The sequence below is a fragment of the Macrosteles quadrilineatus genome, unplaced genomic scaffold (assembly GCF_028750875.1).
Source record: "Macrosteles quadrilineatus isolate MER2022 unplaced genomic scaffold, UCM_ALF_1.0 Scaffold_2__2_contigs__length_208266976, whole genome shotgun sequence".
Lineage (NCBI taxonomy): Eukaryota > Metazoa > Arthropoda > Insecta > Hemiptera > Cicadellidae > Macrosteles > Macrosteles quadrilineatus.
The window spans coordinates 135,328,547-135,345,166 of record NW_026542595.1 but is presented as its reverse complement, the minus strand read 5'-3'; the positions used below and the strand labels follow the sequence as shown (position 1 = coordinate 135,345,166).

The 16,620-nt window shown below is 33.1% G+C and overlaps 1 protein-coding gene across 4 annotated transcripts in view; it reads left to right on the top strand.

Annotated features, from left to right (window-relative positions):
* Positions 1–16,620, top strand: part of LOC128985324 (apoptosis-stimulating of p53 protein 2-like) — a 445,246-nt gene that overhangs the window by 221,448 nt on the left and 207,178 nt on the right. For all 4 annotated transcript variants that reach the window (XM_054404718.1, XM_054404720.1, XM_054404717.1 and 1 more), the window contains one exon: positions 6,343–6,398. In XM_054404718.1, coding sequence (XP_054260693.1) covers positions 6,343–6,398 — 56 coding nt within the window. The remainder of the gene's footprint in view (positions 1–6,342; positions 6,399–16,620) is intronic.

Here is a 16,620-nt window from a genome sequence, read left to right as displayed (position 1 = left end):
AGCACAATAATTGTCCGCTTGTTGGGTCCACAATATAAATTGTCAAAACATTGACAATCGGCTGGTATTCGTAAATAACAGTTTAGAAACGAAGGTTGGCTGCACTTTATGTGCTGTCGCATGTCAAAATATACTGTCTCTCTACTAAAAGTGTTGTCGATAAATCGTACAATTATATTTTGCTAAACAAATAATTTTACTTACTACACTTCACGTTTGTAAAGCTTATAAGAAACATGTAGTTAGCGATTTCGGAATAATCAACTTACCAATCGTAAGACTTAACTAGCCTATTGTAATAATTTACTTCAAGTATTGATTTGATCTATTTGTTTGGTGTACTGTATAGACATTAGACATTGAATGCTTGAAGCGACCTATTGCTATTTGCTATTTGCATTGTGCAGACAAAGCACTGTTTTTGCTTCATATGTGATTTGTTTGGTAGAGTGTTGTATTCTGTTCAGTCGTACAAATTACAAATTCTTTTTGCTACCTTGTTTGGTGCAGCGCTTTGAATTATATCTATTACAGTATTAATTATGTGGGTTTTCATGTATAGTATAATTAATTAGTTTATAAGTTACAATTAGGTTCCAAACCCTATCATATAACACCTCTATCTATTGCTGTTTTATTTATTTTCAAGAGTTTAATTTTCTCCACCTCCCATTCTACGATACATATTATAATCAAGTAGTTAGGTCTAGTTCAAATTATCATAATAAACCAAATCGTACAATCATAACCCTCGTCAAATGTGGATAAAAAGTCGAAAGGTATGGAACAACTTCTTAAACAAATATCGTTTAAACCTTTGCTAGATTTGGGTTATGTGTGTATATACATGAATATTTATTTCCGTTGGTCCATGAAAAAATATTAATTAGATCATAAAATTGGCACGAAAATGAGTACGTTGTTGTATGTAGTTTGTTGATTTCTTTTAAAACGTCACCTGTATCAGTCATGTCAGCTGTTTACATAGTGTCAACACTATCAGCTGATAAAACATATGTTTACTTGGATAAGGAGTTGTTCATTGATAAGCGTGTTGATTAACTGCTTTCACTCCAATTAAAAACTTCGTTGATAGGGATTTTGGTTAATCAAACCTATAATTTGTTGTGATTTCATAGCCTTTTCCATTTATCAAATAGTTCTAATGTTTCAACGCAAAACTTTTAAAATCTAGCTTCACTCATTCCATTCTCCGATGACGTTTCAGGTATCAGAATGATGTTTAAGCTATCAAATAACGCCTAGGATGAAAATCAATCCTTCAAAGGAAACTCAGTTTCCTTTTGCTGGACAGTTTCCTCATAGTGTTGGTTGTCTACGCGGATATGACGTAGCCTAATTTGTGCTCGTTAGATCTTTCTAGGGAAAACTTTCGTGTCAAGTTTCCTATGGAAACGCCAAATCCGAATGCTTGAAAGGAAAACTTGTGTTTGTTGGCTATTTTCCAAGTGTTTTTGTCTGCTCATATTATGTGACGTTCTTAGAAAAACTTTCACTCTCATTCTCACTTTCATTTGTCAGATTCCTTTGGAAACCCCCCATTTGCACTGCTTATGCTTATAGTTAAAATCAATGATTACACATGTACACTATAAAGTATTGTGCATCCAATATATTCCTATTGGTGTTCGTAAATCTGAGTTTGATCCAGACTATTGTACAACTATTGTTCGACTTTGTTTCTCGCCGATTTAGAATTGGCTGACATCGCGTCTGGATGCCAGTCGAACAAAAACTCTTGCTTTGTCCGATTAAAATTCTCCCTTTGAATTGCCCGCCGATTAAATAGATAATCCCTATCCAGAGTGGCAAGGTTAAATTTACGACCTGAACGTCGTAAAGTGTTTACGATTTCACACATTGCAGTTTAATTACTTAAGAATTATTTCAATGCGAGGGTTTGAACATTTAGCAATTACCTAGGTAATTACAATATTCTGTTGTCATTAATTGGTATTTGGCGTGAAATAGCATTGCTTCTCGTATATTATGTTGAGCTATTTATAAAGTTTTGCCTTGATTTCGATTAGGTCATGTCAACATGTATAAGCAATTATGGGAAACAATTGTAAAAAAATAAAATTAGATTATCCGTAGTTTTTGCCAGATTCAGCATTGAGTAATGGAAAATTGCAGAATATAAAAGGTTTTACCTACTGTATGAATTTAATGTTTTTATTTACCAAACTTACGGCATTGAATTTCGTAAATACAAGCAATGCCTAGTGTATCAGGAAGCGACTTTTAATTAGTTAGTTGCCAGTACCTAATCAACAGTAACAACAGCATTATACGTTCACATTACACAAATACATAATACATAATAGTTTTAGAAACAACTAGTTAGTCTACTTTCTAACTAACGTAATTACTGCTAACCAAAACACATTTGTTCAACACTAAGTTCTTTCCACTGCTACTTCGTTGGAAAAAACCTACTATTTTAGATTCACAGAGATACAGTGTAACGTGAAAATAAAGCATACTTTGTAGCGTCCTTTAGTAAAACTATTTATTTATTTATTCTCAACGACAAACACCATTTTACAAACAATACATTAATACAATTCAATACATTAGTAAGCAAACAATAGTAAAAGTAATTGTAAGGTAGCATATACGAGAAAACATCATAAGAATCAACCAAAACAACAAGAAATAATTCTTAATTGCCAATAACAAAAGTAAAATTTTAACAAGATAACAGGAACTATTCTGACATTGAAACAGGGAATAAAACATTAACAACATAACAGGAACTTGGATATTGAAAAACAGAGAGTAAAATATTAACAAGATAACTGGAACTTAGATGCTGAAAAACAGAAATAAAGTAATGTGAAACAACAACCAACAAGAAACAACACGCAAAAAAAGATAACAGCAATAAAGGCATAATGTACAAAACATACAACAAGTTTAGGTGATGAGCAAAAAAATAAAAATAACTTGCACAGATTAATTTGTAATACAGAACATCATGCACATAGTTTTTTGTGGCCCAAAACAAAACTAGTTCGTTCACAATATTTGGGTGGTTTGAGGGGAAGTCCTCCCACCACTTTTGTAAAATGAATGTAACAGCTGTTTGACGTTATGACAAATCTCAGCTGTTGAGCTATGTTTTAAAATGGTAGGATTCTGTGAACGGAATAGTGAAACAATCATCTAATAGTGTTTCATCGCAACTACACGATTTGCCTAAAGCATTTTAACACCTGTCAAGGAGATTAGGTGTGCACCCACCATGTGGTAACCTGAGCCGAACTTTGCCGAGCGGAACCGAGTAAAGCCGAAGCTGACACCTTGACCGAATATCAGGTGACATGTTCGTCCCACGTGCCTCACTATTGTGCGTAGTTTGGGCTTCTAGCGGTCATGCTGGTTAGCACCTTTGTTTGCTAGAGGGCCTTGGAATTTAAATCTGTTTGCTTACTCTTGAGTTTTCACATGGCTTCGTGGCGAAGACTGCTGAACTTAAATTTCGGCTTTATGTTACACTATTGGCGTTTTTTACGGATTTTGTTAGAGGACGGTCCAAATCTTGGTTTTGTATCGTTATTTATTATTTCTTGGTTTGGTTCAACTGTCATCTAGCCGTGACTGTAGAAAAACTATCCATGCTCTGTTTTTGGTTAAATGTAGTCAAGCTATCTTACATTTAGCATCATTCAACAGGAGGGAACAAAAATCCTTATTGCATTTAGGCGAGCACTATAACCCAAGATTTATGTAGTATGAAGTGTATTTACTTTTTACTCCATACCTCTTGACTATAACCATAGACTAAGCAACACAAGTAGCCTTCTCATCCCATTATACATTTTGAAGCTCGTTTCCTTGCCTAGTTCATGTGCGGTGACACTGACCGCTAGTGTCGACGAAATTCAGTTTCTATTATCGAAGGGTAAATTTCATGGTCTGTGCTCTATTGTTTGGTTATATAACTAATGGACTAGTTATTGTTTATGATCAGATCGTTTAAACAAGGTTTTAAGTGCCTGAAATAAAAAGAAACAAATTGTAAACAAAACGCGACCTCTGCAGTGTCCCGGACACAACTAACAATAAAATTGGTTTCAGCTGTTCCATTAAATGAGAAATGTAATAAGGAAGTATGTATGATATAACCTCTTGCCTATCCTTGTCTGGTTACACTAGAAATCCACAGATTTTTTAAAATTTAAAGGTAAAAATGAGTAATAATTATTTTATTTTTATACCATTGCTTGTGTGCACATTGTATTATGATCAATTTGATTTAAGTTTGAGTTTATTACTTATTTTCATAAACTTTTAAAACATTCACTGAGTTCACGACGAATTTCAAAATTTCCTTTTTGTAAATGTTTAGATCAATTATATAAACACATTTTAGATGTAAATGAAACCTAACCAAAACAAATAATAACAAAATAACGAAAGCAGGATAGTTTTTGTGTAATATGGCTCAACGTCGACTTACAGTCCAATATTAATGTTGAACAACTCTCATGGAACAAGCCATTTTTGTTGAGAACGGATCTGTCTTGAGGGATACGAGATACCAGCTATAACTGGGTCAACCAAGACAATTGCACAGTTTACCGAGCTATTCCTGCCATTGTAGCCTACATACGCCATTGTTGTACAGTTTGTGTACTACATGCACAGCTGGTGTAACAATCGTATGGAGCAGACGCCTAGCTCAGATGTTTACTTTACACGAGAGGATGACGGAAATAAATTCCAATATCTTGAGCTAGAGTAGATATAGTGCTTGCGTGGTAAGAAGATTACTGGTTCAATTCTGAAAATGTTAAAAATCTATTAATGGCTCTAAATTTGAATTTTCTGTCTGGACTTGTAACAATCAAACAGTGAGCCTGTTTTTTTAGATGGTGATTTTCCAACACAATGCACTTATACAATTCTTGACACATTAAATCTCTATGAACTTTGCCACCAGTTTTGTTAATCAAAATGGTTGTAGTTGATGTGAGCCATCGAAATATTTTGCTGGTCTAAATTACTGATTTCTGTCGAATATACCACTTTTTCACCAAGCCAAACTGATAGATCAACTAGAGCGATTGTGTATATAACTGATATGACCGATAAACTATGTTAGTAATGAATATTAAAATAGAAAATATAATTTAGTAAAACAAATTGGTACACCTGGTCCATATATGTAGATGGAATGTCTACTTCAGTATCCAATAGTCAATGTTATTGTTATGATTGTTGTGGTTGTTGTGTTTTGTTGTGATTGTTATTGTTATATGTGTACATATTTATTGCTGGGTTGAAATGTTTTACAAAAATGTATTTAAATTCTACAGTCACTTAAGAGAAATATTGTTATGTCTAGTCTACAAAATTGGAGATGTCCGTTGGTATATAAAATAAATAAATAAAATGTTTTTAGGGTACTTGGTCAAAATAATTTACAGGTAGTTAGCTGAAATAAAAAAACACAGGAAAAATAAATCAACACAGCTTATTTATTTTTAAGATTAGGCAAATGGAAAGTTCTTCTCCTGAAAAAGCCTGAAAATCATCAGCAAAGATTTCACATCAAGTAAACATTTTAAATATATGGTTCAAGATTTAAATATATGGCGTGACTTGAAGTTTTCTCAAGAGTTCATTTGGTACATTTTTAATGACGAATAGATAGCTAATCTTAGCCAAAGACATAAAACAAACAATTACGATTACCATCATATTCATTCGACGCTCAGGTGGACTTATCTTCGCCTTGAAATGATCCTGGCGCGTCGGCGTCTTAAACATTGGATAAATAATCTGAAACTAATCCATACTTCAGAACACTAAACATTATAGAGATTTGACTAATTCTTTCCCAATGACACATCAATACGCGAAGTAGTCCTTGATTACTGTATTGAACTTCGGCAGTAACAGTTCAATGTTCAATACTACCTCTGGGTTGCTTTTCCAGTTGTTTTGTGATGTTTAATTCCCGACGAGCTGCACATTTAAATTAGAAAAGTTGTTCTGTAGTAGAACACGATGAACAGCATTGCGAACGGTTGTATTTGTTCAGTTTAAAGGTTAAAAGATTAAAATGTTCGAGAGTTAATTGTTTGAATCGTTAGGATGCTGGTTTGTTAATTTTTGCCAATGGTATTTTTAAGGAATTTTTTACTTACTGTAGTGAGTCTACATAGTGTTCTCGTAAAGAAGCCATCAGACGACGTAATTTGCTTCAAATTTTAGTTTCATAATCCTTTGTTTCAACATAATATAGCTGTTGTGTGTGTGTTTTTTGGTAGTTTATTTGAAATTTTTGTAAGTAACAGCACCATTTTGCAGGTGGTGGCTCCGAAACGAGAAATGGAATGAAGGAGCCAGGACTGATCGGTGATTCGGTAAGCTATTTTTATAAAATATACTTTTTGTATTTATATTCAACTAGATACATTATGAATTATTATGGATTGTATAGTACACTAGTCCTTCCATGTACAATATAGAGTGAAAAACAAGGCTGCACTTTAGTTTACGTCCTACACTCATTCGAATGAAAAATATCGATGTATAGGTTATTCAATACATCGATTATTTCACTAGGTTAGTTAGGTTTGGTTAACCGTTGTAGTAATAGAGCTCGATTGGTTAACCTAACTAACCAAACTTGATGTATCGAATGAAACAATTGATCGATATATTCATTCGAATGGGTGTAGGACGTAAACTAAAGTGCAGCCAGAAACCAAATAAAATATTATAGAAGGACTAAGTAACAATGTCAATACCTCGTTTAAGAAGTAACAAAATATGAAAAGTGTCATGCCTCAAGTGTATGGTTAAATAAGTCCACTTTTAATATTGGAAAACATATTCATTATCTCATTAAGTGGTTGTAAACAGCTGTAGCTTTCGACTAGAAAGAACGTTTTTCTGCATCGTCAGCCCTCGCATTATTCAAATTGGTAATTAAACAACGGACTCAGGTTACAACGGCTGGGTAACAAATTATGTTGAAACTCAACGCGATTTGCGGCGATACAAATTATGACATGAGGCGGAAAGTGTATTATAAGAATGACCTACATTTTATTATTTTTTATACAGTGTGATAATGTTTGTTGTGTTATGGAATTTTGTATTTTTTATGAAAGTTGTGTTGATGTTTTCAAGTTATTTTTGCGTGTTTTGTGACCGTGATATTTTCACTTTATCGTGACGAAACGGCCAAAACCTGGTCTTGTCACTACGTAACTTCTACATTTTGCGATGTGAATAATTAACTGATAGCCCAATAATAAATGGTATATACGAGTATATTCAGATCAGGCCCCTACCCCCCTAAGAATCAAATAAGCAAAATTGCTTGTTAAGTACAAAATGTATCATTGTTACTTTCTAAATACTATTGACCATTCAAAATTGGAGAAGAATTATAAAATTTCAATCTTTCTGATATAAACAGTGCATTTAATCTAAACATCAACAATAAAAACAAAAATTTGTGTTATCAAAACGAATCGCTATTTTTCTACTTTTATTTTGCATTTTTGGTAAGTTTATCCTTAATCAAATATTTTTTACAAATATTTACTAAAAAAAATTTAAAGTCAAAGTTGTCAGATAGATGCCTATCCACTTATGATATGTGCCTGGAGATGATAGATCACAGTAATATCTCGACCTGACAACGGCATACCTGACTGACGACATTATGGCGGGAGAGGGTTGGAAAGCGATGGTGAATGGCGGGAAAACTCTGCCAAAGGGCCCATCAAATATAATATAAACAAAACTTTATCTTAAGTGGTTTAGTATGCAATTGGAAATTATTGAACAATGTATGGGAAACTCGAGCTTACCTGTCACGCGTTGCTGCGATTTCAAGAAAATAAACCATTCCATATTGAATATCTAGAAATTCTTTAACATTTTTCGAACACTCCAATTTTTGTTGTTTAATATACATATTTATTAGTACTGGGGAACTGAGCATTGCTCGTGGTTTTTAATTTGTTCGAGATACTAAGAAATAAACATAGGCCTATGTACAATTTCCACGATGGTATAAAATGCAGTCTTAAATATGTAATAAAACAAATGCTACAAACAAATTTTATCGTGCTCACGTATTGGTGCTATTTAGACAACATTTGTTGTAAGACGTTGTGATCTCAAGTCATTGATAACTATTGTTGGCCTAAAAAAGTAGTAAACTCGCATTACTGACATATACAAATTAACAAAATAAAAAACCTGCATTTAAAAATAGTAACATTATTTTACGGTATTGCCATTTTTAAAGCTCAGGCATTGTACGGTATTGCCATTTTTAAAGCACAGGCATTGGACCGTTGTAAGCATTTAAGACTTAATTTTCATCTAGGTCCCCAAAATTATTTGTTCAGGTGTTCGATTAGCCGGATAATATAATTAGCTTAACTAAGTAATGTTAGTAGATGTTTTAGATTCCCCGGCAATCCACAGATATGTAGGAATTTCCCTTTTCCCCCTTAAGAGTTTGTGATTCATCCATATAAAATACCCCTTAGACACTAATATTTATAAAATACACCACTTGGCCTTAAAAAGTTGAGATACGCGACAAGAAAATCATTGTAGTTTGAGAAGAAAGAACACACTGTCACAACAATGAAATATGAAAAGCAAGCTTAGCACTTAGCATAATGGTGAAGCAACCATCTATCTGTGCACTCTGTTTGAATTCCATTGTTGTTTTATAAATGGTCCTCGAAGAAGTTCGGGTGGTCCAAAGCCCCATTGTGTAATGTAAGATGATTTGTCAATCAGTATTTGAGGGATTTAAATAAACCATTGAGAAATCCAAGGACATTACGTTATATATATTGTGTTTGTTCGAATAGGATGTACGGTAATCCTTAGAGAAGATATAGAACAGGCTGATCTAAATTTATCAGTTTGATAAACAACAAATATATATTGTGAAACATTAAGTTCCAAGCGAATATTTACGTAAGAATTGTCCATCTTTCATTGTTGAACTTATAAGGAGTTAAAATTCTCGTAGCTTTAGTACCGGTATAAGTTTAGTATGATATAAGTATACAAAGTTTGAGTGTGTGGTAGTGTAACAAACGAAAAAGCATGGAATTTAAATTTTTTGTTTCCAAAGTACTGTATTTATTTGAATTATCTGTGATACCTATTAATCCCAGTGTCAAAATCACAGTGACAATTCCAATAGTGTCTGCGTGTATTTAATGGAATGCAAACGTTTTTGTATATAAATTAATAATTACGACTAAATAAATTAATGACATCACGCCAAGCCCAGTTTCTTTTTAAAAGTTAGTTAAACTTCTACTAGGCGTCACTACGACCAAAATGTTTCTTTTTTCACAAATTCAATTCAATTCTAAATAAATTTAAAAATATCTTTATTAATTCATTAATACAAAAAAACAACAATTGACAAATAATTTATATTACATAGAATACAAAAAAACAAATTAAGAATGAATAGTTGGTTACTCATTTTCTCCTGTTGAGGAATCATCCCTACCTAAAAGACGTATTGGAGAACAAAAACAGATATACATTAATGCGTGTACCTAAATGTATGCGAAATGTGGAACATTTTTCCGCAATATATTAAATTTCGCAAATTTAATAAAAAAAATGTCTTAAAACACAATATTTGATTAACTGAAACATTTGCTAAACATATGACAAATCATGTCTAACAAAAATACTATTCGTTGATAAAACGGTGTTCTACTTAGTTATCCGGTTATATAGGTAGCTTGATGGTGAGTAGATATTGTGCTCACTACTCTTGATGGTCCCCAGTTCGATCCTGGTGAAATTCGTTATTTTTTTGGAGTTAAAATTGGACTCACAAAAGACCTCGATGAAAAAAAGCTTATATTCAGAAACAAACCACAAGACATCCCACACCTCTCCCGCTCATATTTGGGCCAAAATACATTAGGGCCCATTTCTCCCAATAGAGTTATAATAACATTTTTAGTTGCCCTGTTATTACAAAAACAACAATGGATATGTCCATTCATTGTTAACTGGAGGTAACTAGTGATAACTAACCCTGGTTCGTTAACGGGTATTTTTAATTGGCTGGACGGATATTGCTAACTACGGATTACTACGAGGCATGTTTGCTAACAAGCGTACAGATCAGGTTTGATTTTCAACATGGTTTGTTTAAATATCGAAGTAACTATTGAGCCATTAGTGAATATATTTTGTCCATGTTGAACTAGCGAGTTTGTTTGACTTTAAATACAATAATGCAAACTAAACATTTCATTTCTATATTTATTATGTACAGTAACTGGTTTTAGAATAAAAATTGCTTTGTTAAATTTAAATTTAGCTTCTGACCTAGTGTTTTCATAAATCACTAACCTTGTTATTTTGATAATAGTGTAAAGAGAAATTTATTGCAAACTATTTTAAATTGCTTTTAAAACATTTTGTTTAAATTATTTATTATTTGAATATAAAATAATAATTGTATAAACACATTATTTAGTTTATTACAGTCATTGTTGTTGCAAACTGTTTTCATGGAAAAGTAATGAAAATGAATCGCACAAATGCTTTTTGGTTTTACAATACCTATTGTTGTAAAGTAAACGAACAGGGGTTTACCATCGACTAAAACGCTTAAACAAGATGAAGCCTAACCTGTGACCTATTTTTTGTATAACTGACCGCATTGTTTTAAACGTTATTGCAAATGTTAGCTGGGAATAAAAAGAAATACAAAACACAGTTTTGCCATCTTTTTGAGTAGGTAATATTTCACAAACAAAACATTAATTTAATCGTGTTTAAAAGACCATTCTAGCATTTAGTCTTTTTACTAAATTTATGGAGTGCATGTTATTGAATGGAATTCTGTTACTAATACATCATAAAATACTCAAGTTAACATAAAAAAATAAAATAAAATATTCATTGGTACGAAATAATAAAACCCAACACTCTATAAAATGAGCCCCAGTCTAAACAAATTTGTGATTTACTTTGATGAAATGTCTTGATTTTACCCTTAAAATGTATGTTGCCATCCTGGAGTTTTCCTATCTATGTAAATTGTTTAAACCGTTAATCATATATTAAACACTGTGTATGTGTGGGCCTATGTATACAGTGCTTGTTTTAGTTTTATATATGTTCGTCATAACACATTTTTAATTCATCCTATGTCTATAATTTTTTTTGGTAATGCAATTATGTAAATGTAGGCTTATATTGCAGCACAATTATGTGTGTATGTTAAATGTCAACAACAAATACAAACGTGATGAAAAGAAAAAAAATAACTTAACTTAAATAAACTTTCCCTCAAGGACCAGAAAGTTTTCAGCCCTATATAAATGCAAATTCAAACAAAATACTCTAAATTTAAAATAAGGGAGTATTACAGTCTATTGTGGGAGGCTTTAGGGTTTAGTTAGATAAAATAAACAAACTGTGAAGGAAGAGAGAATAATAAGACTGTTACACTCTTAATTCTTGGACGGAGGAAGCAGTTTAATAATACAAAGCTTAGTTTGCTTTGGTTTAGTTCATGGAGGATAATAAACGTCTCCTTGAACAGTTAAAATGTACATCAATTTATTTCTGTCAGCAAAGGATACATTTTACATCTACATATAAAAATGTTTTTTCGCATTTCATTGTAATAAATAAAGAAGTTATTTAACATGAAATATAAAACATACAATAGGTATTGGCAAAATGTTGGATGGTGTTAATAACTCAAGATTGTTCAAAATTTTTATTGATTTGCTTTATCGTGCAAGTTCTTTTCATATTCTAATTTAGTGAGGAAACTATTTCACGTGTCTTTTTTGTTTGTATCATTTTAGTGCGCTTTATTGAGTGCTTCTTATTTTCGTTTTTACGATCCGCATTGCACTCTTTAGTCGTGATAGCAAAACAAATAAAATCACTCAAAATATATGTTCGTGTACAAAAGAAACAAATATAAAGTTGCTTGTATACGAGTGAACGCGTTACTAGAAACACATAGTAAATAACAAAACTGGACCAACCACACCTTAAGCGTAGTCTTATGTGATCTTTGCATTAACCTTAGTGAGTTTATTTTTTCTTTGCCACTATAAATTTGTAATACTCTCTAATAGATGTACCACTTTTATGGATAAGCTAAAAGAATTAGAATAGTTCAGTTTACTTTATGTAAAGGTTTTTTTACTATATTAAGAGTGTCTCGTATTACTCAACTGATTCTTAATTTTCTTCAAGTGATTCTAAAAATGATATATCGTCGGTATAAACACGGTTATTGGACAGAAAAGCTGAAATGTCAACGTCCTTTCATCTACCCCGTGCAAAGAGCGAGTGCACCTTAATATTTATACCATAACTCATGTACACTAAACAACACATCTTTCTTAAACTTAATTAAAAAAAAGAAACACCAGTAGCAGGAGCCGCCAACCTGTTGCCTCTTCCCTTACACCTGAACTTCTACCGCCCTTTGAAATGCTAATGACATTCACAGCTTCTGGAATGCACCCTTCAAGGCTACGCCCATTAGCCCTTAGGTCATCCCTACAATGCTCTCATCCCCAAAGTAATGCTTTGATTTAAGAGGCTATAATGGTAGGTATTTTTTTCTTGTTGTCAACGCTATGGTATTGTGTACTTTTTTGTGGAGACGTCTCTAAATCTTAGTCTTGTGGGAATAGGAGAGTTGTAACTGTGCACCAGAGTCTAGAACGTTTGTTGAATACGAAACCTTATGTTAAAGTAACTGTAGGAATACCATACAAAAGGTTATGAAATATATCAAAATCAAGAACCCCAATTGGATGGTATATTATTAGTCGTACAACTTGATTGATGGCAATTTTTAGATGGTATGATTTTAAGCAGTGTACACTGTTTTATAGTAGAGGGAACATAATTCTACCAAGGCTGAAAAGAAAATTTCGTCCTGTCTCGTGGCTGGCCAAGTCTTTTTAAAGCAATGCTTAAGCCTTGAGGTCCCGTGTTCAAATCCGGCCATTCACCACTGTTGTTGCTTTGGGATGTTTCACAATGAGATGCGGTGGTCCATATTTTTCTTAAAGGAAATAAATATGTCAAATAACACTTGTAATTATATATTTACACTTATACTGTTTGCTCACAAGACGGTAAATACCAGCGACCACAGACATTTATAAGATGGTAAGAGGGGATCGATTTCGATTGGACACTCCAAATCATCATCAGACCCAATAAGCAAATGGCAAGATTCTCAATGGCATCCCTTATATACTATTGGCTACCGGTAGTACCGGCCAAGAAGTTTCTATTGGTCCAACTGGTGACAAAATTCACTTGTTCATGAATTAGCTTATCTCTATTTTATCATTTTTCCTTACAAATTTAAAATAATTCTTCCCAATTGTACTTATAAAAACTTCTTGGTCGTGACTTCTGTAGCCAATAGCATATAAGGGACGCCATTGAGATTCTTGTCATTCGCCTATTGGGTCTGACGATAATTGGAGTGTCCAATCGAAATCGATCACCACTTACCATCTTTTATATGTATTTACCATTTTGTGAATAAACAGTATAAGTGTAAGTATATTATTACATGTGTTATTTACGTATTTTTGTACTTTAAGGTAGATTAACACGTTCGATGCTGATCAAGAATTGATCAATATTTATTTTTAGAAAACGAAATAATTATGTTTCTCTGATTAGCAGTTTCTATCAGCAAACTACCTCCTCTAAACGATATTTTTTTATTTCTGAAACCTTTTTAACAATTCAGGTGACTGGCAGACGACACTGGGTGAGTGCCAGATTTCCCAGTACAACATAAACATATGATTTACTTGACGTGTGTTTAACCTCAGTCGCCGAACCTTGTGACGGGTCATGGTGTCTGGTGTCTCTTTACGAGACCGTCGACTTTCTTGTTGTAAAACTATTTCTAGTTCGCCAACAAGCCTTGTTAGCATTAGAATATGACAGGTTAAGGTGTTGTGCCCACCGAATTGCTTAAACTATGTGAAACGAGAAAAAAATATTTAAATTTTGACTTGAAAACTAACTAAAACTATATTATAATTGTATCTGTTAGAGTACACTGCTTGAGGATTGGCTGAAAAGAGTAAATTGGTGCAACGAAACAGAAAAATCATGTAATTAAATGGTAGATATAAACACTTATTAAAATTTCCATGAGAGTTTTTGTTTGATTCACTTATGCTGTTTACAGTACTATACATTTTTCTTGTTCTGCCAAAAAATATTTCAGTTTTGAATCAAACTTTTGGGATCATTTTATTCGTATACATTCCAAATTTCGTAAATTCTATACTTTGCTTTGCAATATTGTATTTTTTCAAATCCATTCAGTTGCGGAGTGCATAAAACAACACTATTTATACGACACACTCGATGGAATGACGGTTGTTATAACTTTAGCAGCTTCAAATTTTAATAAATCTATTGTTAGTCAACCATAGTCCTGAAGCTTGTGTTTGTGTAACAAAAATAAAAGTGTATATTTCAGTGAGAATCACAGGCTGCGGTTGACCACCAAGTCCCTCCCACAGAACTAACCAGACTTAATCAAATCGAGAGTTAGTTGTGGGGACCGTATTGATTACAATGTTGAGGTTGAGGTTAGGAAATTAAATGAAAGGGACGTGGACATGACGCTTGTATGTGGTCAGTGATGCCTTGACCAGGGAAAGGACTACACGAAACATGAAAGTAGACGAGAACTACTACCAGGAGTTGAGATCAGGAGTACAGAATCGTATTACGTATCTATCAAGTGAAATGAGGGTAGTGGTATCAGGAGTGCGATAATTAGATGTGTTTGAAATGCTTGTCGTGGTGTTTTAGTAGAAATCAATTCAATCAGGAGTATTTGTATTATAAACGTAAGCTAATGAGATGTCAGAAGGGATAGGAGAACTGGGAGATGTACATTTTGTTGTATATCCATGGAAAATCATTGTGTTTCCAAGGGGAGCCAAGCATATTGGAAAGTAGAATACGATCAGGAGTGTTTTTAGTATTGAATATTTATATATCGATAAGGAGTAGGCCTACAGTTTTGATAGTATGTTTTTAGCAAATACACCTAACATTATTGTGGTTATGGTAGATAAAAGGAGTGTTGGGATCAAGGTGTACCTATAACAATTGTGTTGCTAATGTGGAGGGACATTGAAATTCAATTAGGAATCAGGTGTATTGGGGCAACAAGATTTATTTTTAAATTTCGCCAGTTGTTGATGGTCTGAAGTACTAGTATACACATTTTGATAAAGGGAATCGTTCCTTCACAGCTTTGGCGTATTACTTAATTTCTAGAATATTTGGCTGTAGAAGGAATACATCAATACATCTTTTAAGTTTGTGACGTACTAGAAAAGGATTCAAAACGCTATTGTAGTCCTCATTTATTTAAATTCCGATAGTAACCAGCGTTTAGGATATACTCAAACTCCAATAATATCAGGAGTTAGCGTATCCTAGGTCCCGTCTTTCCCACGGAGTGACGCAGTGTCAGTCTGGAATGGCTCCGTAAATGGGCTGTAAGCTATAAACTGGAGTCAAACGGCCCGACTCACCATGGTGGCTGTGGGCAGATTCACCCCTGATTTACGTGGGTTGTACAGGTGTTCCCTTGTTAGGAGGGGCGGGAGTTATCTTTTGACTGCAGTCAGTGGCGTGTAGCTTATCGGGGTCAGGTGTTATTTTTGTTGGGGGGTAGGGGGGGGGGGGTAGACGTTGTCAATCATTCTATCCTATTCTTTAGGGATTATGGGTACGTTTTGGATTTCCAGGCATCCATTAGATTTAATGGAAGGTAGAATGTTACGGGTGCAATAAATATTTACTACTTACCTAGCAAGATATAGTACCATATTATGTTTAAATGTGTGTCTTGACGTTTAGGTGTTTTTATTAGTAAACTAAGCTAACTAACCTCTAAATGTCGAATATTGGACAGTGTAGCATGTTTTGTTAATTTACATGGATAATGAATGTTCTATGAACTTAACGGTGGCCAGCATTTAAAGTTAAAATAAACGGTATCAGCATTCTGACACATACTTTCTCCCATAAGTTTGTCAACAACCTTTATCATGTGTAAGCGGTGAGAGTAAATATACGGAAATGGGATTTGTAAGATTTTCTTCAGAATTTAAAGGACCATAACATACTAAATTTTTATCAAAATCGTTCGAGCCAATATTGGGAAATTATGATTTTCCGTTATTTTATGGGGTTTTTATGGGGAAATAACATAATTTACAATAACTTTTGAAACGTAATTTTTACAGAGATGGGATTTGTACCATTTTGTTCAGAATATAAAGGACTATAACATACTAAATTTCTATCGAAATCGTTCAGGCCATTTTTGGGAAAATCTTTTTTTCCGTCATTTTATGGGGTTTTATGGGAAAATACCCATTAAAAATAAAAATTCCTAAGAAATGAGAAAAACTATCAAAATTGTAAGGATCATAACATACTACGTTAAATAAAAAGGAATTTTTGTCTAAAATCCTATTTTTCGTTATTTTATTGGATTTTTATGGGAAAATAACATAATTTACC